This window comes from Plectropomus leopardus, chromosome 9 (assembly GCF_008729295.1).
Source record: "Plectropomus leopardus isolate mb chromosome 9, YSFRI_Pleo_2.0, whole genome shotgun sequence".
NCBI lineage: Eukaryota > Metazoa > Chordata > Actinopteri > Perciformes > Serranidae > Plectropomus > Plectropomus leopardus.
The window spans coordinates 2,015,488-2,038,102 of NC_056471.1; the positions used below are offsets into that span (position 1 = coordinate 2,015,488).

The following is a 22,615-nucleotide window of genomic DNA, read 5'->3' on the forward strand; positions in this document are numbered from 1 at the left end:
TGTCTGCTGTGTTGTGTTTGTTTTAAACTGCATCTGATGGTTAACAGATGTTTTTAATTCATCAATTCATGGTAACACAGCATGACTGACTGATTTACAAATGGTCATTATGTGGGTGAAGTTTTCCTTTATGTTTCATGAGGTGAATATGCAACTCTGAGTATGTATGAGAATGGTTGTCTGCCTCTGTGTGACAGCCCCATAGACTGAATATAAAGATGGACAACACGCCCCCACTTGCTGCTATGCTGAAATGAGGTTAAAAAGATACGGGCATTGCCATCTTGAGTTGGTGATGTCATTGAGAGCCCACATCTGCCCAGTAGCAATTTCTGCGGCGGGGGAGTTCCCGTTAAAACTGCTGTCTGACTAATTGTGAGTAGCTCCATTGAAGGCAAGAGCATGGATTGGCTGTCACAGCTGTCAATCATTGCGGAAAAGCCCCCATTTGTATAATTTAGTAGCTCATTAAAACTAAAGTTATCATAAAAACAAACACTTGAACAAACATCAGGGTGATGAGAACTACCTTCAGTGACAGAAACCGTCTTTGGGAAAAATGTATTTGGTGTGTACTTTGAGTTTTTAGTTTGGCCTATGTCCCATTCTCTGACATGACGGGATAGGCCTCAGAACCTATACTGCAGTCAGACACCAGGGGGCGATCCAGACTGAATAGCTACACTTTGGGGGATCTGTCATATTGTCCATCTTTATATACAGTCTATGGTCAGCCCTGTGATAGTCTGCTGACCTGCCCAGGGTGTAACCCACCTCTCACCCAATGTCAGCTGGGCCAGGCTCCAAGCCCCCTGTGACCCTCGAGAAGTTGTTACTGCTAATGAATGAATGAGTCTGCATTTTTACGTGCTGTAGTTTCCACTTGCAGCAGAGGGGGGTGAAAAAACTGATTAATGCAGATTTTTTTTTTTTTATTAACAAAAGGTTATTTCATTTCTCAGTTTGACTGTTTTCAGCACTTTCTGACAAATCAATACAAGGCACCAGCCTAAAAATGTGTGGGTTTCCTTTAAGATTTGCGCAATATTTTCAAGACGTTGATAAAACACAATTGCGTTGCCAGTGAGTGATGTTCTGCAACTTCCTCTCTGGCGATAACACTCCAAGAAGCATGGTGATGGATGTTCAAAACATTAGCAATTAATTTTTTTGCAGCCAGCACACTAGCCATCATTATTTACAATCCAAGGCCATGTAGGCGTGTTATGGAGCCATGATAGAAAGGTGAGCCCCTTATACGTGGGAGCAGCTACGTATGAGGGATACTGACAAGCACAGTCATAGCATCATGTGACCTAGAAAAGCCAAGAAAGTGTTCCCATTGCAGTTTTGCCAAATATGGCTTTTTTGAATTGCCTGGAATACCACCTAATGCAGGCGTTAAAACTTTTTTTTTGCGATAAATGGGAGTTTTCTCTAAATTGACATGTCTCCATTAGGTGTATTTTATATTTGCAGTTTCAATTTGCATAATTTGAGAGTTAATGGAAACCTGCCTAAAGACCTGTGTTGCTGTTGCGGCGGCATCAGGGTCAGCATGTCAGCCCGTAAGAGTGAAAATGATGATCAGCTAAATGGCACACAACTGCACACAGTAGCACTGGAACACATTATACCACAAAGAGAAACACTATGAACCACAGGGATTAAGAAGCGGTGACTGGGATAAAGGGTGAAGGATGAGAGAACACACACAAAGAAAGAGAGCATTTAGTCATGAATGCTAAATTGAACAGCAGCAATCACAAAAAAATGCATTGCTCACAAACCAGCATCAAACTGATGCTTCAACATGTGATGTGTGATGTGTGTGTATTAGGATGATATTTAATACTTTACATTTACATCTGGTACTAATACATGGTATGACACACAGCTCCTCTGCAGAGGAGCGCTCTGACAGGCAGCTTGACATAGCAGAAGGAGGCAGAGGCTGCTAATCTTTTAACTTGCTGGTCATACTTTACAGATGTTACTTACATCAGACTGCGATCTCATCACAATGTGAGTCACACCTCCAGATGTGGTCTGGTGATTCAGATAATGCTCTGACAGCAATGCATTTTTTGTGCGGTTCCCCTTGCATTACCCTCTGTTCTTTTCTCAGGGTTCCTAAAGTTGAAGGCAAGTTAGATTTAAGACTTTTTAAGATGTTTTTAATGCCACTCAAAATGAGATTCGAAATCAGAACAAGGATAGAAAAGAAAAACAAGTTTTGCCCAAATGTTTATTGTAATAGAAAATGTGATGTTGTCTTTTGGCAGAGACAAAGGTATAACAGAATTGGTGGTTTTCTTGGCAATTTTGTTTTTCTCTCTCTGCCTCTATCATTGCCTTTACTGATTTACTTTACCATGAAATTTTAGTTAAATACCCAATTTTCATTGAATTTGTAATTCCATTTGTCTTCCCAACTTAAAGCTTTTACCGTGATTTCAAAGCACGGTGATCACGTACAGTTATGATGATATTTAAAATTTGAATGATATTAGTAACCGTCGGGGAATTTCACCGCAGTTATCGTGATCACTGGAAACCGTTAAATCCCTACTTCCAGGGTACAGCAACAGCTGGCTAACAGACATTGGATCCTCTGCTCTAAACATCCTGGCTGGAAACAAAACATGTGTTGTTGGTTCCACTCTCCTGATGTGGTGATATTAATGCAAAGGGCATTTGGGATTTTTTACTTAACAATTATTTTTGAAATTTTACAAAGCAACATCTGCAGAAAAACTATTCTAAAATCCCACTTTCCATGTCTTTGCATATTCAAGACTTTTGAAAGATTAATTGAAGACATTTTAACAGAAATGGAGGCCTTAGATCTGCAAGAACCCTGTTTTCTGATCTGGAATAGATATCCAAATAAAGACCACATGTTAGCATCAGGTGGATATGGGGTCTATTTCTTCATTTAGCCTCTGAGCTTTTTGTTTTGGTTGTACTAAAAATCAATGCTCCAATAACGCACCCGTCCACACACACAGCATAGGTCGACCCAAGAAAATGACAACCGTTTTGGTCTGAAACTAGTAATAAAAGTTGCGCTGCAGTGTGTGCCGCTTTGTGCCGGTGTAACATCGGGCCCCCTGTTATTCACATTGACATGTAAAGCTGCAACTAATAATTATCTTCAATCAATCAGTCTATAAAAACATCAGAAGAGAGTCAATAATGCCAATCAGTTTCCTGGAGTCAAAGCTGACTTCTTTAAATAGTGTTTTTATCCAACTAACAAGTGCAAATCTATTAAAATACAAATAAAAATTTGAAAACAAGAAAAATAAATCAAATGATTTATGGTTACTAACAATACACACTGTTAACTGTTGGTATGCCATTGGCTCACATAAAGACGGACAACATGACAAACATCAGACGTCTTACACAGAGATAAACATTAGTTTTGCACCTAACAATGTTTAACAAATGATCAATTCACAATCATAATATTTTTAAAGAAAAGCAGTACTTTTGCTTTTCTCCTTTCTGAAATTTCAGTGGATGACTCCCAGAAAAGACAAGCTATCTTAGAATTGGGACCAATGCAGGAAACAACTACACTGCTTTACTCTCTAAAATCAAAGTCAGTGTGTTAGCCGGGATTAGCTGAAGCGTTATGAAATAACAGGTACAGCAACTGCTGGATTTTGACTTTAACAGCTGACTGTAGGTCTACCAATATCAGAGGACAGACCAGAGGACCAAGCAGTTAACTCAGCGATCCCCTCTGTCCAAACAGAGGATAAAGTCATGTTAAATATGCATGAGAGACAGCCAGCAGCCACAGGATGCACTCCTGCTGAGAGTTGTTGGTTCTATTCCAACTCGCCTCTCTGAGGTTACCATGAGACCAGTGGAAGTTCTGGGAGTATGCTGCTCAGCTCCGCTCTATCTGAGAGAGCAGTCAGGAAATCTTCCATTCAAAACTAAAGAGTAACCCCCAATCAGATCTCTACAGCCCACTGTGCCCCTCCCCACCAATAACAACTACTTATCTGGATCTGAAGTTTCACAAGTTAAGCCAGACTGATTGCCAGACCTCCAAAACCTCAAATCAATTCTGATAGGGTCTGTTTGACATATATACAGTAAATACTCCAAAGATGGCAGCTGGGGCTGTTACTTTTCATTTGAAATTCAAACTGTTGGAAGCAGAGGGCAAACTTTAAAGAGTATCAGTATGACCTATTGCATGTCTTATTGACCTATCAGTAAACTAAGCTAATCAATAAATGAAGGACACTGGTGAGCAAAGCCGTGTTAATCGGATAATTAGGACACCGAAGCATCTGAGGAGCACTGTGGGGAAGTAACTACCAACAAAGACAACGAAGGCTGCTTGTAACTTTGTATAAAGTAGATGCCTTTCTCTACAACCACAACAAATCTGAGGACTCAGCTGCTAGTCAGTGTTCAAAATGACATTTTTCACCCACTGGGCTGTCAGGTCAGAGTTTTAACTGCCCATTGAAATTAAAGTGGGAGGTGTAATGCTGCCGTAAAGACAAGGGAGTAGAAGTGCTGCTGGCTCTTTGTGCTGATCACAATGGGTTTAAAAAAAGAAAAGAAAGAAATAGTAGTTTTAATGTCTTTTTTAATATGTTTTCATGTTTGAAAAGACCAAAAACAAATACTTTTTGTGGACTACTTGATTACTTTTTGTGAATGGACCTGCACCTGTACAGCACTTTTCTAGTTCTTCCACCACCACCGATCGCTTTCACACTACAAGTCACATTCACACTCCACTGGCCAAGGCTACCAGACAAGGTGCCACCTGCTACTCAGTTTTAAACATAAAGCATACTCACACACCAGTGGAACAGCCATCAGGACCAATTTGGGGTTCAGTATCTTGCCAAAGCATACATGTTTACTGGAGGAACTGGGGATCGAACCAAATTGAGAAAATTCTGGATATCCACTCAAATACTGACGAATTTCTACTCCTGCAGTATCCAACCAGAGTGTCCTGATGGGAACATCGCTGCCTGGTCAACATTTCCCCATTAAACTAGCCGATTCTGAAGCACAATTTGACTAGATCATCTAAACAAGGCATTTTGTAGAGAAAATCACATGCACTGTTAGTCTCAAAAGGTTGACTTTATTCTCAAAATTTGATTTCAAATTTATTCTCCAAAATTGGTTTCGACTTTCTTCTCAAAATTTCAACTTTTTTCTCGACATTATTCTCAACATTTCGACTTTAATCTCAACATGCATAATGAAAAAAATTCTTCCTCCTCTCGAAAATATTTCTCGTGCCTGGCCCTAATCCTCTTCTGTAGTGTTGTCTTTACTGCACTGTGTTTCTTTGCTGCACTTAAATGTCTTGCTTTACTGCATTTTACTGTTTCTTTACTATACTGAACTGGTCTTTACTGGACTATTTGTCTCTTTACTGCCCTCTAAGCTCTTGTTTTACTGCATTTTACTATGATTCTTTAATGCACTCTGCTGTGTTTCTTTGCTATACTCTACTGTGTTTCTTTACTGCACTCTACTGTTCTTTACTGCACTTTACTGGGTTTCCTAACTGCACTCTGTTGTTCCTTTTAACTGGACTTTACCGGGTTTCTTTACAGCACTCGACAGTTCTTCCCTGTGCTCTGCTGTTTTGCTTTACTGCACTCTGTTGAGTTTCTTTGCTGCACTCCACTGTGTTTCTATACCTGAAAACTGCTTTGTTTCACTACATTCCATTGTTTCTTGATTACATTGTTTTGTTTTTCTTTACGGCACTCTCTGTGTTTCTGTATTGCATTTCACTGTTTTTCTGTACTACACTCTGCTGTGTTTTTTTTACCTGTGCTGTACTATGTGTATTTTTGTTTTTACCCAGGCTCTACTTTCTTTACTCTGCTTTGTTTATTTAGTGCAATCTACTGTGTTTCCGTACTGCGCTCTATTGTCCCTAATGTGAAACCACCCTAAACTTAATTTTTTTTTCACCAGGACCTTCAATATCTATATAATAATATATAATAGTTGCTGATGAAAAATAAGTCAATTGATTGGAGCTGACTCTGCAGGTACCCAATATTAAGCGACCCGGATTATGATTCAGGCCAAAACAACCTGACTGAGACACCCCTAAATGTTAGTTCTAATTTCTCTGAACATCACGCAAGTCCCTGTGCTCCAGCCACTAAATGTGCAACATACAGGAATGTAGAAGAAGCCATGGTTATCTAATACAAAGGTGCACACACTCATGTCTCAGTGTAGCTGCCTGCTCATTCTTCTCATAAACAGCAAACGCAAACAGAAACCACACATCACCTGCATTCCAGTGAAGGTAACAAGAATTTGTAATGAACTGGCACAAATGATGGTGGTTAGAGTTACTATATCATTTCCATGGATACCGTTCTGTATCCATGGCAACAACCATCATCAGGTCCCTTAGCCAAGTAGCTGGCTGTGAACACGGAAGTAGGGCACTTCTGAGCTATCTATTCCATTTTTTTTTTTTTTTTTTTTTTTTTACATCTATGGTACTGATGAATATCCTAAAAAAGCAAAGGCAATTTAAAAGTGCTATGCATTTTTTAAAATCTTTCTTTATTAAAGGAAAATTCACTGAGAGCCCTGACCACACATGCACAGCTATATTGCCCAGGACAACCACAGTCTCACCTGATTGTCACTGAGCAGCTTCACACTAGGAACTTGCTTTGTCAAAAATAGCGATTTATAGATACATATTGAGTCTTTATATTGGAAACAGTTTCGATAATCACTTTCCACAGAATAGATACACCGGTACCAACTGTGCTTTCTCACTCTCTCTTGTTAATGTTAATGTTTACTAGGGTTTGGCCTGCGAAAATGTTCTAACTGGTTTGGTATAAAGCCAAACACCGGACTGGACCGGTTTACCGAATTTCATCATGTGTCACACATGATTCAGAGCAGCGGAACAGGAGAGGAACATTATGACACCATGTATCAAGAGAAAATGAGTGTCTAACTATCATGTAGCGTTACGTTACACCGGAGCTCTCTGTTCACACTGAATCCATTAAATATGCACTTATGTTACCTTATGTAAACAAACCATGTAGTTATCAGCTGTGTGCTCAAGCCTACTTGCTATCCTTCTATGTTTGTAATGTTACTTTAGGAAATCAGAACACACATTTTACAGTGAAATTTACTGGAAATTACATACAATATAGCCAACGACAAGTAACATTAGCCTAGCTTGTTTTCAGCAATGGTCATTAACCTCAGCAGAGTCTCTTGGCTTCCCGCCGACTTCCCTCCAGACAACTGACACTGTGTTTTACAATTTTTCATGTAAAATATTTCTCATTTCAACTTCCTTAACTGAGGCGTTTTTAAAGGGAGCAACTGAAACAGTAACACAGCATCCAACGAAAGTTCAGCTCACACACCTGCAGCCAGTGAGGACAGCTCTTTCATGGGCCTCAAATCTAAAATGTTGCCATATTAGTGCAGTTTTAATCTTTTTAACAGAGTAACTGTGTCAAGTCTCCAATCATTAACCTCTCATGCTGAAATTTGTTCTCTCACATGCCGACACAGGCCGCCTCAGCTCCGCAGTAAATTACACACAACCTGTGTGTCATTAGTCGCTCGATTAGCAAGTTTACAAACGTGATCTTATATTAATCAATCATATTGGTTATCACTAATGCAATTTGAGTTGGATTTAGCTCTATGGTAGACAACTTTTTAAACTGCCAGTGATGAAAGTTCAGCTGGTTTGTATGATTTAAACCGGTTTACGCTCAGACACCGGACCAGACAAGCAAAACCAGAAATTGACTCTGTTTAATGAGTCGTTGTCAAGTTGTCATTGTCATGTCAGTCTTGCTATATGTAAAATGAACTTCTTTTTCCCCAAATGTGGATTCTTCCCATGGTACTGAAAATGGTACCAAGTACTGATATCTTTCAAGGTACTGTATTAAAATTCACAATCCCAGTATGTTAACATTACTAGGATGTCAAAGTCAGAATATTCCAGACACTGCTTCAGATTTTGACCATTTTAAGAAAATCTGTCTCTTGCAAGTCCTCCAATGTTATGTAAGTAGAACACAAAATCACTGGAGTGCTCTTGAACATATTCATTTCACACACTACACTGACATTTTTAGCGCTAAACACTTTCACAAAGTTGCATTTCTGGTGTTGTCATATGTAAATGCAGTTCATATAGTGGTAAAGTGATGTCTCTAATCAGATATAAACATTTTGTGAAAACAATGCTGTTTTGCAAACAAAGTGTCAAAGCACCTAACACCACACCGCATGTGTAAACTCATTCTCAAACTGTGGTGAAGCCTGGTCAGTGCTTCTCTCTGAGGGATTGTACAATACCTGTGTGGATGTAAGCAGGTGGACTCTGACACAGATACTGTGGAGGGTAGTGATTCCTCTTGCTGTGTTTGTGGATTCTGTAGTCCTTCTCACTGCGAGAGCGTCGGCTCCTGTGAGGCTCTGCGGAGGCTGCTGGTGGCAGCAGGCGCTCTAACAGTTCAGAGCTGGGCCATGCCCGCCTGAGCGTGCGGCTGCTTGTCTTCTTCATCCTCACCACGCTGGGTGGCCGACAGATAATAAATCTATCCACAAGACAAAGTCAAAATATTTTTTTCCACGGGCAAACTTCTGAATCTTTGGGCCAAATGGTAGACCCAGGGCTGCAAGTTCCCAGTGCCTCACGTAAATTCCATTGTGGAGCGTTTGTGGTAATAAATTGACTTAAACAACAGCCATGTTGTGAAATGAAAAATACTCCAGTCCAGGGCTGACCACACTTTCTCAGGGCCATGCCACCAGAACGGCTTGTTGAGTGATAAGTGTGAGTGGAGGAGGTGGGGGGGGGATTACCTCCAACTCTGCATGCACACCTCTCCCTCCTCCTGCTGTCCTCCTTACTCAGGTCACACCAAATCCACCATGGAAGGACTGGTCAAGTGTGAGCCAATGCTTCTGCTAGGATGTCTGAATTCATACACTCACACAAACACACAAGAAACACACTTCGCAGTGACAAGCTGAGGTGTATACACCACTCCAGTGGCTAGCACTTAGCCTAGCCTGGAGCCTGAACTCGGCGTCAGACTCGTTGGGTCTAGCTTCAACAGAAGCACGAGGAATGAGGGAACGGCACTTTTGGAGACGGTCAAAGGGGGTAGGGTGGGGAGAGCGGCAAAAAGACAAGCCTGGATCCCTGTCAGAGAGACAAAAGCTTGTGCAGCGAAGGGAGGGAAGAAAGAAAGGAGGGAGTGAGGGAGGGGGCGCTAATACAAAAGAAAGCGAGGGGAAAGAGGCTGCGCAGCCAGCAGAAGGAGGAGAGAAAACGACACAATCTCCATGGGAAAAGAAGGCACACTCCTCCCTTCTACCTCCATCCATCCATGGTCATTCCTCCAGGACGCCATTCATATACACCAGTAGTTGATCCTTTGAGAAAAAACTGTATGTGTGTGTGTGTGTGTGTGTGTAAGGGAGAGAGAGAGAGAGAGAGAGAGAGAGAGAGAGAGAGAGAGAGAGCGGTGTACCACGGCTGAGCAAAGGGATGATGGAGGACGTGTGAAATCCACAAAAAGCAACATTTAGTAAGAAGAAAGGGTTAATCCAGAGCAGAGCGAGCGCTGCCTTGGCTTTTCCTTTGTCTTCGCCTCCGTCCGCTCGCCTCTTTCTTTCTGCCTGCTGCTCGCCTGTCTGCTCTCACTCTGTCGCTCACTGTGTTGTTGTTGGAGAGGAGAGAGAGCGGGAGAGGGAGAAGAGGGAGGGGGCAGGAGGGAGGGCAAGAATCGTTTCCCCCGACAGGCACACACACACACACACACACACACACACACACACACACACACATTCCTCCTGTTGTTAAAGCTGAGCTGTGCTACCCATTCATAGAAAACACACTTCAACAAACTGATATCCTACAGCTGAATGCTACTTAGTGACCTGTGTGTGTATGTGTGTGTGTTCAAAGACTAGTTTGGATAGAAGCCAAGTGCATGAGCCAGCCAATCAGCTAGCAGCACACTGACCAAATGTTGCAACACACAGCAACACAGGCAATATACAGTGTTTGGAGTTGATATTGTGCTGTCGCTTTCGCAGCAGCCTAACTAACACACTGACAAACAGAGTGCTATAAGCCGTCACCTCAATATCACCAAAACTCAAACTTCATACCATGTCCATACACACAGCAACATGAGCTCAGCTACCAATAATATTCATGTCCAAGATACATGAACACACTGATTTCATCAACACAAAACCAGCCTGTCCAGTAGGTGGGGAAGTAACAACTACAAGAAGAAAATTTAGAGCCGCTACAGTCAGTAGGCAGGTTTCCATTACAGATTTGCGCAGAACTTAAGCAGTATTTTCAAAATGTTGACAGAACACAACTACGAGTGTTTCCACTGAGTGATGTTCTGCGATTTCTCCTCCAGTGATAACATTCCAAGAAGCATGATGATGGATGTTCAAAACATTAGCAGCTTTATTTCTTTTGCAGCCACCACACTAGCCGTCATCATTTCCAATCCAAGGCCACGTAGGCGTGTTATGGAGCGATGGAAGTCCACCAAGTGTCATTTATTAAGTGTTTAATAGACACATTAACCCTATTTTTACTACTCTCACATGATTTTGTTCATAAAAAGTCAGAAAACAGGAACAATGTCACTTAACCAAAGGTGATGTCCTCAACTTACCTATTTTATCTAACTTCTATCTTTTAGGACTCATTCCTCTGGTACTTGATTCACAAGTAAAAAATCATTCTATAGTGTGACAAACACAATATGAGAGGAACTGATGTGGCGGCCCGCCGCAAATAAAAGGATGTGTGGGAAAGCCTGTAGTCTGAACACACTATACCTGCGCACAGTTTATAGATCAGTACCTAGGTCCATTTGAAAAATGGTCTTGAGTATTGTTTGTATACTTGGATACGTTGCGTTTTATGTGTGAAAAACCAACTGTACTTAAACACAGAGACGCATTGTAATTTAATGAGAGTAGCAGTGGGTAAGGAGAGCTGACATGGCATTTCTGAAATCTGACTATTATTGTCTCGTCCAATTTTCGGGGTCATTTTAATGACTAGCAATGATAAAATAACAATAACAATAATGCATATCATACGAATTTCTAATTGATTTGTTTGACTTATGAAAGGCACAAAAAGATTTTATTATAAAGTTTTGTTGTCTAGGTTAATATAAATGTATGCCAATACAAAGCATGTGGACAGTTTTATACTTTTTATGTCTGGTAAGGACCCCTATTACACTGTTGTCCCTTTGTACACTTAAAGAGCTCTTGGTGGCTGTGATTATGGCTGCAGCTAACAATAATTTTCATGACTAATTACTCTATTTTTTCACAAATTGTTGTCCATAAAGTCCATAAAATTTCAGAAAATTATGAAAAAAAATAATCAGTGTTTCCCAGAGTCAAAGATGACATCCTCAAACGTTGCTCTGTCTACAACCCAAATATATTCAGTTTATTGTCATAGAGAAGGAAAGAAACAAGAAACTTTCATATAAGAAGGTGGAATCAGAGATTTTTTTTCTCAGACTGATTCATGATTATGAAATTAGTCGTTGATGAGTGGACAGCTAATGGATGAATGGTTGCAGCCCCAGTTGTAATCCCCCTCCTGTCCATACTGGCTGTGAAGTTATCCCTCAGTCCTCAGCAGTTGGCTAAATCAAGTCTGAACTCATCCTTTAAATATCTAGCCTTATGTAACATTTTCTCACCTATCCACTTTGTTCTGAGCTAACTGGCCAAATGCTGCAACACACACAGCAACAGAAGCAACCATAACCAACCTAAATTAGCCTCTCTTTAAACACACAAAGCAACACAGACAGCAGATTCAGAATAGACACGCTTACATCACCCAGCCTGACAACAGACAGCCCAGCATTAGAGTCCACTCTCAAACACCAGCAGTCTACAGCCTGCCATTATTTCACATACACATCATAAAAATGCTTCATCATCATAACATGTGCGCATCTGTACTTGAGCCTGTCTGTTCTCCTGTTTCCTCCAAAACACTGTAATTGTTTTTACACAAAACACAGTGACTAAAGATGTACTGATTACATTTATTTGGCCCTGATCCCAAACCAGGTTCTTAAATGCCAGTACCAAGTCTGATCCAATACATAAAATTTAGTTACCATAAAACTTCAAATATAAGCCATGTCCCAAATTGACAACTCAATTAGAGGCCCTGTCTGGTTACCATGCAGTTCATTTTTACAGATGCTCTTTGGATGTATTAAACCAGGTTGTTGGCTACTTTGCTGGAGTTAATGTTAGTTAGCTGCTGAAAGTGCACAGACAAATATAAATATTTAAACTTTTGTCAATATGGATATGCTACACACAATGTTAGCTTGGTAAGATTCTCCATAAATCAATCATTCGATAAATTTTGCTGACACCATGACCACCAAAGAATCCGGTATTACCTATAAAGTAACCAAGAAAGACGTAAAAAAGACATCAGAAGATGGAGAAGACTAGTTTTTTAAAAAGTGGAGGACACATGTCCAGGGAACTATATTTATAATTCAGTGTTTCCTCTACACTCATTTAGGAGTGGCGGCCCGCCACTCCTAAATCCTACCCGCCGCTCCTTCAAATGTCGGTTTTTTTTGGTTGTTTTTTTTGTTTTTTTAAATTGCAAATACACCACCGCCGCATCACAGCACAGTCCTGCACTGCGTTGGGTGTCGCGAGTGCTGAGGCAGATAACTATCTTGCTCCGTATCTACTCTTTGGGGTAGATACCACCGCCCCCTCCCACCCCCCAACAGAACTAACTGGTGCCGACGTTAATTAGCTACTCGCATCCAGGCATCAGGTCGGAGAGTCAGAGGAGTGTCGGCTTGAAAATAGCGTGCAACTTACCGGAGAAAAGGTAGACTTATTAGCTTAAGAAAAATTATAATAGATTTTATTAGTTAAATAAACATTCGCAAAATATTGATGGCCAGCTAAGGTTACGTAGCTTAAGTTAATTGGGCCCGGTGCCAACTCAACTCAGTGTCGCTAACGTGAGTAAACTAACTGATAGCATTAAGCGATATACACGCCATGATGTAACTGCTGACTGCATTTTCAGATGAGCTTGTTCAAATATTTTTCAAAGAAGAGAAAGACACCTGATGAGGATGGCGCTAGTCAGGTATCATTAGCCTTTTTACTGACTCAAATTATGATGGTTAGGTAAAAAATTATGTTCACACTTGTAATCAAATGTGACGTGAGTGTAAATTATCTAACGTTAATGTTTTATGTAATCATATAAGACAAGTAACAGACAGGGAGGAGCAGTGCAACAAAGTGAAGGAGAGCAGAGTACAGGAGGGGGAGTGCCGAGTGAAGGAGCAGGAGAGCAAAGTGATGGTGCAGGAGAGAGAGATGAGAGTAGAGGAGAAAAACATAAAGGGAAACACAGGCTATCAGGCTGGGACCCTAAATGGGTTGAAAAAAAAAAAAAAAAAAAAAAATGATTGTTTCTATTTGTAGGTGAAGACTGACTTGAGAAACAGGCTGCAGGGGGATCACCTTGCAGCATGTATGCTGCTGAGCATCAACGGGCCACCTCTTGGGGAATTTCCGTACAACAGAGCCTTAGAGCTGCTCTACAAAAAACCAAGAAAAATCCATTGTTCTGAGCCTGGGTGCAAACTTTGCCACTGATTACAGCCCCATCAAGAAATTATTATTTATTGTTTTTATTATTTTATTGTTGAATTTTTGTTATTATTTTTTATTTTTACATTCAGCCTTTAAAAAGCGTCATTTGTTTACGCCGCCACGGCTCCCCGGAGAGCCTGCCCCCGCTGCTGAAAAAGATCCTAGAGGAAACACTGTAATTCTATATCTAAAAATATTTTACAGAATTATCATAATTTTCCCTTTTTCCAGGTCATTTTTTGCTTTTAACTTAGTAAAAGCCAATTTGCCCAGGTTTCAAAGAGTTAAATAAATAATTTGATTATATTTCCCTCTTTCCTGAGCAACAGTTTTGTATGAAAGGAATTAAAAGCACATTCCTTATAAACTCCTGTCCCAAATATAAGCCTGTTTAGTTCAATGATTTAAGCAAATAATAGCCTGGGCTATTAATTAAAGTTTTATTGTTCTTAAATGTTGATTAAATATTAGGGCTGCCCAATGACAGTTAAAGGTTGTTTTTTAAAAATCATGACTTAGAGACCCCTCAGTCAATTGAGATTCTCTGAGTTCAGCAGTCATTTATTTTGTTTTGTTTTTGTCAGTCAATGTGCTATGTACCTCTGGGGACATTTCAGACCTCTGATTTAGGCTGCAGAGTGAGTGCTCCTCACTTTTACACTGCTCTTTGGTACAAGAAGTTAGAAGAAGAACCCAGGGTGACTGAGACAGAGGCAGCTGCCTGGAGGAAGAGAGCCTTTGCCCGGCCAGGCTCAGTGATAACTTTATCTTCTCCCTTCTGCTTAGAAGTGGTGAATTTACATCTCACAGCAACGTAACACAATACAATCTCTGGCTGTACCGTACTGTACTGTACTGTTTACATGAACGCCACATGTCTAACACATTGAAGTAACTGTTGTAATAACAGCTTTACTTAAGTAAAGGTACTTAAGTAAAAGTACTATTACACTGCAGGACTCTACAGTAAAAAAAAGCAAAAAAAAAATAGTCACGTCATTAAACTATGCTGAAAGTCCCTGTTGCATTTTGGTGTCATGTAGGGGTGCAGGGCTCTGCTGCTTCTAAGCTGCTCCTAAGCTGCTCCTGCTGTCTGTGACACACTCACAAACACCTGCACCTGTGTGACAAAACCTGACCAACTCGGGCACTACTAATTCTGCAGCACTGTTTACTACACAGGACATCAGGTGATTGGCTAAACTATCACTTGCTGCCGCTCTGATGCTTGCTAGCATTGCACGCATACTTAAAAAGGTTATAAAGTAAGGACACTGAGGGCCACGTAGTTTGAACCAAGACAGCAAATTTTTTACTTTCTCCCACATTTTAGTCCGTAGCATAGCTCCACTTCCTCCCTTACCTTTCAGACTAAAAGGCCTTAACATACACAGTGCATCACGGCTTACCAGAGTGAACTTATTTACATGCTAAGGCTATAGTAATAAGTTGTTCTTGGCGTCAGCAGAGTATTTTTCTCCATTAAATGTACTGAAACAAACATTTATGTGAAACAAAAAAGGCATTTCATCATTTTGGGCAGTAATAAAATATGCATGGCAGTGGGTTTTTTCATCTATCAGCCACCTCACTCACAGCATCAGGAGAGAAAAACTGTATTACAGAACCATTACAATACACAAGGAAAAGGAACACACACACGCATAGTAGCATGGCATAGCCTATGACCGCAATTAATGGTTTAATAAACTCCATCTTGGAACATTTTGAATTGTGATCCTAATTTTCTTTGTATGCAACTACTTTTTTTTTTTCATTTAGACACATTTACTTCTTGGAAAAAAAGTTAGCATAGAGCCCTGTACTGTGAAAATACTCCACTACAAGTAAAAGTACTGCACTCTAAACCTTACATAAGTAAAAGTATCAGAATCAGCCTTCATGGCCAAGTAAGTATGAACACATACAGGCATCGGACTCGACATATTGTCTATGTACATACACATAAACATAGCTAAAGACAGCTAAAATAAGAACAACCTAGCTGAACAAAGGTAAACCTAAGATCTGACACAATGAAACTGTAAACAGTAATGCAGTAGTGCTATGGTTTAGAGCATAAACCTTAGGCCTATATAAAGATGGATGACATGACAGTTTCCCCAAAGTGTAACATTTTAATCTGGATCGCCCCCTAGTGTCTGACTGCAGTACAGGTCTTCAGGCCCGCCCCATGTTAGTGAATGGGACATAGGCTAAAATAAAAACTCATAGCAGATATATTTTTTCTAAAGATGGTTTCTGTGACTGAAGGAAGTTCTCATCAACAACCTGATGTTTGTTCACGTGTTTGTTTTGATGAAAAGTTTGGTTTCAATAAGTTATTTTATTATGCAAATGGGGCTTTTCTGCCATGATTGACAGCTGTGACAGCAAATCCATGCACTCGCATTCAATGGCGCTGCTCTCGATTGCTCTGACAGGTGTTTTGGCAGGAAGTCCGGAATCCGGCTCTCAATGGCATCACCCTCGCAAGATGGCAACGCCCATGTCTTGGATATTTTAACCTCTCTTCAGTATAGCAGAGGTAAGTGGGAGCATGTCATCCATCTTTGTATAGTCTATGGTTCAGAGTGCAAAGGGTGTTGAAATAAATATGGAATTACTGGGCATTAAATAGAGTGGAATAATGCATGAGGTATGTGGATGTGACAGAATATACAGTGTACAGGGATATTTATATATTAATAGTGATCATTTTAACATGACAGTATGTGAGTATTATTATTTCTGATCCATATGATTTTGTCATTTCAAATTAACATTATTTTGTTTAGAGTGATCAAAGTGAAATATAAGGTCTAAAAGAATATGTCTGATATCAGTTCTCATATCATTTTAATATTATTTTGTAGCACAAATCTAGTGTTGTTTTCACAGTATGGTCTGGATGGAGCAGTGACCCCCTATAAAGTACATCTGGGCCCATCTGACCCCTTCCCACACAATCCTGGCTCAGAAACTACATATGGTGATTGTTGTGCACACAACATCTAATGATCTCCACTAGTGCTTTCTCTTCTGGAGCAAAGAAGCCAAATGAAACGAGAAACCATGACACTACAGCACCTTAATATCTCACTTTAATGTAGCCCATGGAGTTTTAAGAGAGATTGAGATTGATATCTCATGCTCTTCTAGAATGCACAACGATTCATGTTCATGCAAGTGGCACAACACATTCCTGCCATCTGTACAGAGCTGTGATGCATGGTAGTGGATGTAAGCCATGCTATTCCAATGAGAGACAGCTGGTGGCAGCAACACTGCCCTTTAAATGTGCCTGCACTCAGCAGGGAAGAAGGAGGCTTCGTGAAGAATTTGAAGAACAAGCTAACATGAATGTAATGAAGGTTTTAGGTCATAATAAAATTTTAACAAATGAGAAAGGAAATGCATTCAACACATTTGTTAGACCTCAAAGGAAAACAGAATTCTGGTAAGTTCAGAAATTAAAATTACTTGGATTTGAGTCATGGTTTGGCACAGTGGTGGTAACATGTTAAACTCTGAGAGTTTAGAGAGTTACTCTGACTCTGACTCTGACACAAAATGTGAAGTAACAGTGACAAACACAAGTAGGTGACCCCTGACAATGTCAAAGCTGTCATGTCACTGAGTGATGCAGCATTCTAGCAGTGTGAGCAGAGAAACACGCAGACACAAGCAAAGGTCAAACACTTAACTGCTGGAATTTGATTTCTTTTTACAAGATAGCATACATTCTTTTTGTGGGTATTTATAAATAATTTTTATGTAATGCTATTTGATAATTTGACCAGTGTTGTCAAGGAGGAACCAGTAGAGAGGAAGTACAGTGTGAACTGCTGTCATCTAGTGGACTAACTTGGTTACTGCATTAAATACCAATCGAAGAGCAACCTGGAAGTTTGAGTTTTTTTCCACAAAATAAATACTTCCTATACGTCCTAAAAATGAGAATTTGAAAAGGCAATTCAGGATGTAAAATGTTTAAAATATATATGAGCAAAATATCAGAGGACGAAGAAGGCGTTTTGAGCAATACTCAAAAGGTTTTTTTTTGGTTTTTTTTACATCAGACATGTCATATTACACAACAAAAGGGAGTTGCCTGTGACCAGAGTTATCATTGTTGTGTATTTTGGGGTCCAAGTAATGACAATCACTGCTGGAGCCCTATTGTTTTTGTTCTCATAGGGGCTTGTCTACCAATATAGTTTTTTCTTAATTTTTTCTTAAGAAAGTTATAATAGAAGTCTGTCTTATTCATACATGTTCTTAAACCCCAGAATTGTTCACAAGTGTCTATAGTGCAAGGAAAGGAAAACATTGTTAAAAATAAAAATTATGTAATATAGACAGAACTGTATGAAATGTTCCTAAAATATCAGGCAAGCTCATCTCTGATACAAAACTCAATGTAAATAATCTGCTCAAGATTCAGCCAAATCATTTGACCTCAAGCTTCCTGAAGTGACTATTTGTTCATTGTAGAGATTATTATTTGTTCTGTACTGTTATTGTTATGCATTGATAGAACACAACGTCAAATATCTAGAATATGTCACTTAATATGGGGTCATCAGTTTACAACATGATAGTAAAAGGGTCGCTTATGGAAAAAGGTGTGAATGCAGCACATGCAAACTTGTCAGTGATGGCCATGCGTGTGCATGAATGTGGCAGCCAGCCTCTCACTCTTCTCAGTGCTGCCAAGAACTGCTGACATGTTGGTGTGAACAATAGAAGGCATCAGCAACATCAGGAACTACACATTAGAGGAACTATTGTTTCCAGCATTGATACGTTATTCATGTGGTCTGAGACAGTCCAAAATATTAGTAGACAATAACAATTCTCTCCCAAACTAGTTCTAAAACTCAAAGTTGTGATGGCATGGGGTAGAAAGTGTGGAGCTGCTCCACAGACAGTGAATGTGAAAGATGTTCTAGATGACACTGAGAGCAGCCAGGGGAATGTTCTGACTGAGTATATGGGAACATTTTCTGTATAAGAACTGAGAATACTAAAAAAGAAAAAAGCTCATTTGGGTATAAAACACAACAATCTGTGGGTCTATAAAATCAGGTTCTCATTTACTGTCTATGAAGCAGCTCCAGACGTTATGCCTTATGACCTTTTGAGACTTACTTCAGGGTTTCCCACACAATTATCTGCCGCGTTATGATTTTATATTTTTGGAGCAGGATACTTTTGAAGCTGAACCATGCCACTGGAATATGAATCCTGTGCTGTTACTAAATGCACCACACTCTCAGAGCACAGAGCCTACTCTGGGCACATACGGAGCAGCAGCACGCCAGGGACACTCAATAATGGCACAGGATATGTGACATCATTGTGATGTTGTCATGAAGGCTCAAGCTATCCAGGGAGTAAAACTCAACACCTTCTTTAGTAACTCCCAAATTAAAGACTGTCGCCAACTTAAAATTATGCCAGTTGAATCAGAATAGGCTGTCCAATACGAATATGCCACATTTGGGGTTTTTTTTCATTTTGAAGGGGCTCAACGGAACTTTCAATGTGACAGCGGCATTCATGCAATATAGTAAAAAAGCTAACAGCACTAAAAAGTGCAAATGTGCAACAACATTTTTTGCTGACACTTTGCTGATCAAACAAAATCCAGAGATTGTATCATATTAAGTTGCTGTGAGCTGTAAATTCACCACTTCTAAGCAGAAGATAGAATAAAATGTCATATCAGAGCCTTACAGTGCAAAGTCATTCCTCCTCTGCATCGTGTCCACAGCTGCTTCTATCAAAGAGTATCCTGAAAGTCATAAGTGCTAAATCCACATCCTAAACTGGGGACCAAAACATCCCCAGAAGTACACTGCACACCAAACTGACCTGCAAAAAGAACCCCCCCAAAAAAAGACTGCAGGACCTGAAGCAATGTCAATCAACTGAGGGGTCTCCAACTGATGATTTGAATCTCTGACCTTTAAGCGGCAGCCCTACTAAAGACCAAATCGGGTAAACTCCCTCCCTGCAAGGCTCTACTGTAAAAAGTTTCAAGAGGAACTGCTCAGTCTGTATTGCACTATCATCACAAAAGGTCTGTTGGTTTATTCTCCCCTGTTCTTCAGCAGAACTCTGTCTCTGTCATGCTCAGTCATGCTACAGTGTTTATTCCAGCTCTGTGTTTTTACCGGGTTAGATAAAGCCAGGGCGGAAGAAAACAGATTTACAGTTGGGTTGCTGTGGTTGTTGATGCAGCTGTTATGTTTTTTGCTTTGGTGACACCAGGAAAAATCCTGTCCTGTCAGCACAGGGCTTTGAGTTTCAAATAAAACAAATTAAAAGGTTAACAAAATGAAAGAGTCAGACAAACAAAAGAGGAGAGACAGACACAGAGTGAGGTAGAGCGGCAGCAAACTCCATGCTCGCAGGCACACACAGCTGGCTCCAACACAGAAACTGATCTGTGAGTGGTAAAAGTAATTTTCTCCTGATGAAAGGCTTGGCTTAATTACTTTCAAAATTCACTTTATCTGTCTGTACATGATCAAGAGAGTGTGTGTGTGTGCGTGTGTGTGTGTGTGTGTGTGTGTGTGTGTGTGTGTGTGTGTGTGTGTGTCGACAGACGCAGAAAAATATATGTGGTTAGCACATAGTTACTGTAACTCAGTCCTCTCAGTAATGGCTGTTTGAGTGCCCCTGAGCCAAACACAGACACCCAAACAGACATTAGGCACTTATACCCACTGCAGAGGAGAGCTATACAGGCAGGACTGAAGACAAGCTGAGAGAAGAGTGGAGTAAGTGAGGACAAGTCTGGCAAGGTTCTACATTTCTCTTATACACAAGATAAAGAATAGAATAATGCCAGCCAGTCCTTGAACACTAAATCATTTCCACATTCACTTCTGTTGGAGGATGCAGATGCCATCCATGCCTTCACTGTCAGTAAAACCACATTAAACTAAGCCACTGCAGCCATGAATGCATCACTACAAAACTGCACACAAACAATTACAAAAAACACACCAGCAAATTAGCCAATTTGCACCGGTTTTGAAAAATAACAGGCATGCAAACCCATCAGGGGTAAAAAGTAGGCTTTACAGGATCACGATTTTTGGGCCGATCGCCGATCACCAATCAGTGAGTTTAAATAAACCGATAACCGATCACCGATCCGATCACGTTCGGAGTTTAAAGTTTGAGTCAATCCACTGGGCCGTTAAACTCAGTAGTGACATTGGGCTGACGTCTGAGGACCAAATGTCTGTAGTGAAACTGATAGAAGGATTGCCTTCCATCAGAAGGCTCTCTACACGTGAATGGACATCCCGGTGTAGCTCACTCAGACCTGTCTCACCACAATACGTGTGCCCTGGGAGGCGGTAGCGTGGATCAAAGTAAGATAGCAGCCGTTGAAATGCAGGGTTCTCCACAATATTAAACGGCAGGTCAGACAGCACAATAAACTCCATCAGCCTCCTTGTGCCACCCCTTGCCTTCTCACTGTCCCGACTATACGGACGAGCAGCACTGTCCAAAGTTGTTTGCTTTAGCATCCGTTTCGGAGTTTGCTTTTCTTTTTCTTTCTGAATGTATCTTTTCCAAGTGAAAGTTTTTGCCGATGTTCCCCTGCGAGGTAGTGTAGCGTTGCATATATTGCAGATAGCTTGTGCTATGTCTGTTTCTCTCACTTTGAAAAACTTCCACACCTCCGACATCTTTGTTTGTGTCGCAAACAAAGATGTTGCTGTAGTGAAGATTCAAAGAAACTTTATTGTCCGTCACATAGCGACAGTACTCAAAACAGGAAGAGGCACGAAGACGAAAATGAAGTTTTTTTAATCATGAATCATTAGCTCTCAGATACAAACAAATAAACATGTCAATGCTGTGAAACTAGTTTGGAGTAAATGAGACAGATTAAAAAAATTTCAACACGACCATGACGTCATTGATCGGATCGGTGATTTATGACATGACGCCCGATCCCGATCATTTCAAAAAATGCCAAATATCGGCCGATCCGATATAGCCGATATGATCTGTGTAAAGCCTAGTAAAAAGTTTGATAATGACGTGGCAGAAGAGCTCAACTTATGTTGTCATCATTGGCATAATGGTAACATTACCAAAATAATGTTAGAATCAACATTAACATCAAACCGTACATCCAAATTATGAGGGCTAGTGTTTGCTAAATCAAGACAACTCAACCATATCAGGTTAATAAACAATCGCATATTTGACAAATAGTTGTATATCAACAACATTATCTAAACATTACTGTAATACCCCTTTTCCACCAAAATGTGTGCCTGCATTTGCCAGTAGAAAAGCTGTGAACACGACTCTGTGGCAGAGGAGTACGTATGTGTTGTTTTGGTGTGTCCTTTTGACATCATGGGCAGGCAGGAGAACAGGTAAACAGTAGAAAACAGCATTGACAGAGGTCTGTGAAACCTTAACGGTGGTTACTTCTCTTTTCATATTCAGTCTTTCTTTCAAACTCAGTGAAGAATAATACAGATCATTTTTTGAGCACTGCTTAGGCAAATATAGATGGTAATTAGTGTCGGCGCATCATCGCATTTCCCTGGTTAAGGAGGTGAAATAGCATGTTCACACTGGTGTTGTGTTCCCATCAATACTGATTAGAGCCAGAGGCGATAAAAACACATGACCACCGCAGTGGTGCCTTTCGCTTTCCCACTGCATTCAAAAGCCAGATGTTAGCAGATTTCTGTGCAGTGGGAATGACATATGAGATCATCTAGGCTTGTTACATGTGCCAAGAGGTGTCATCTTAGATTGAAGAAGTGTCAAGTTTGCATATCTGATATTAAAGTCAAGTTAAATACCAAAATGG

The 22,615-nt window shown here is 40.3% G+C and overlaps 1 protein-coding gene across 2 annotated transcripts in view; it reads right to left on the bottom strand.

Moving 5' to 3' along the window:
- LOC121947911 (storkhead-box protein 2-like) overlaps positions 1 to 22,615 on the bottom strand; it is a 71,381-nt gene that overhangs the window by 43,294 nt on the left and 5,472 nt on the right. Inside the window, exon 1 of one of the 2 annotated variants that reach the window (XM_042493099.1) lies at positions 8,383 to 8,661. The exons of the other annotated variant lie outside the window; for it this stretch is intronic. Coding sequence (XP_042349033.1) covers positions 8,383 to 8,590 — 208 coding nt within the window. The 5' untranslated portion in view covers positions 8,591 to 8,661. Of the gene's footprint in view, positions 1 to 8,382; positions 8,662 to 22,615 lie in introns of those variants that run through there. 2 annotated transcript variants of the gene reach the window in all.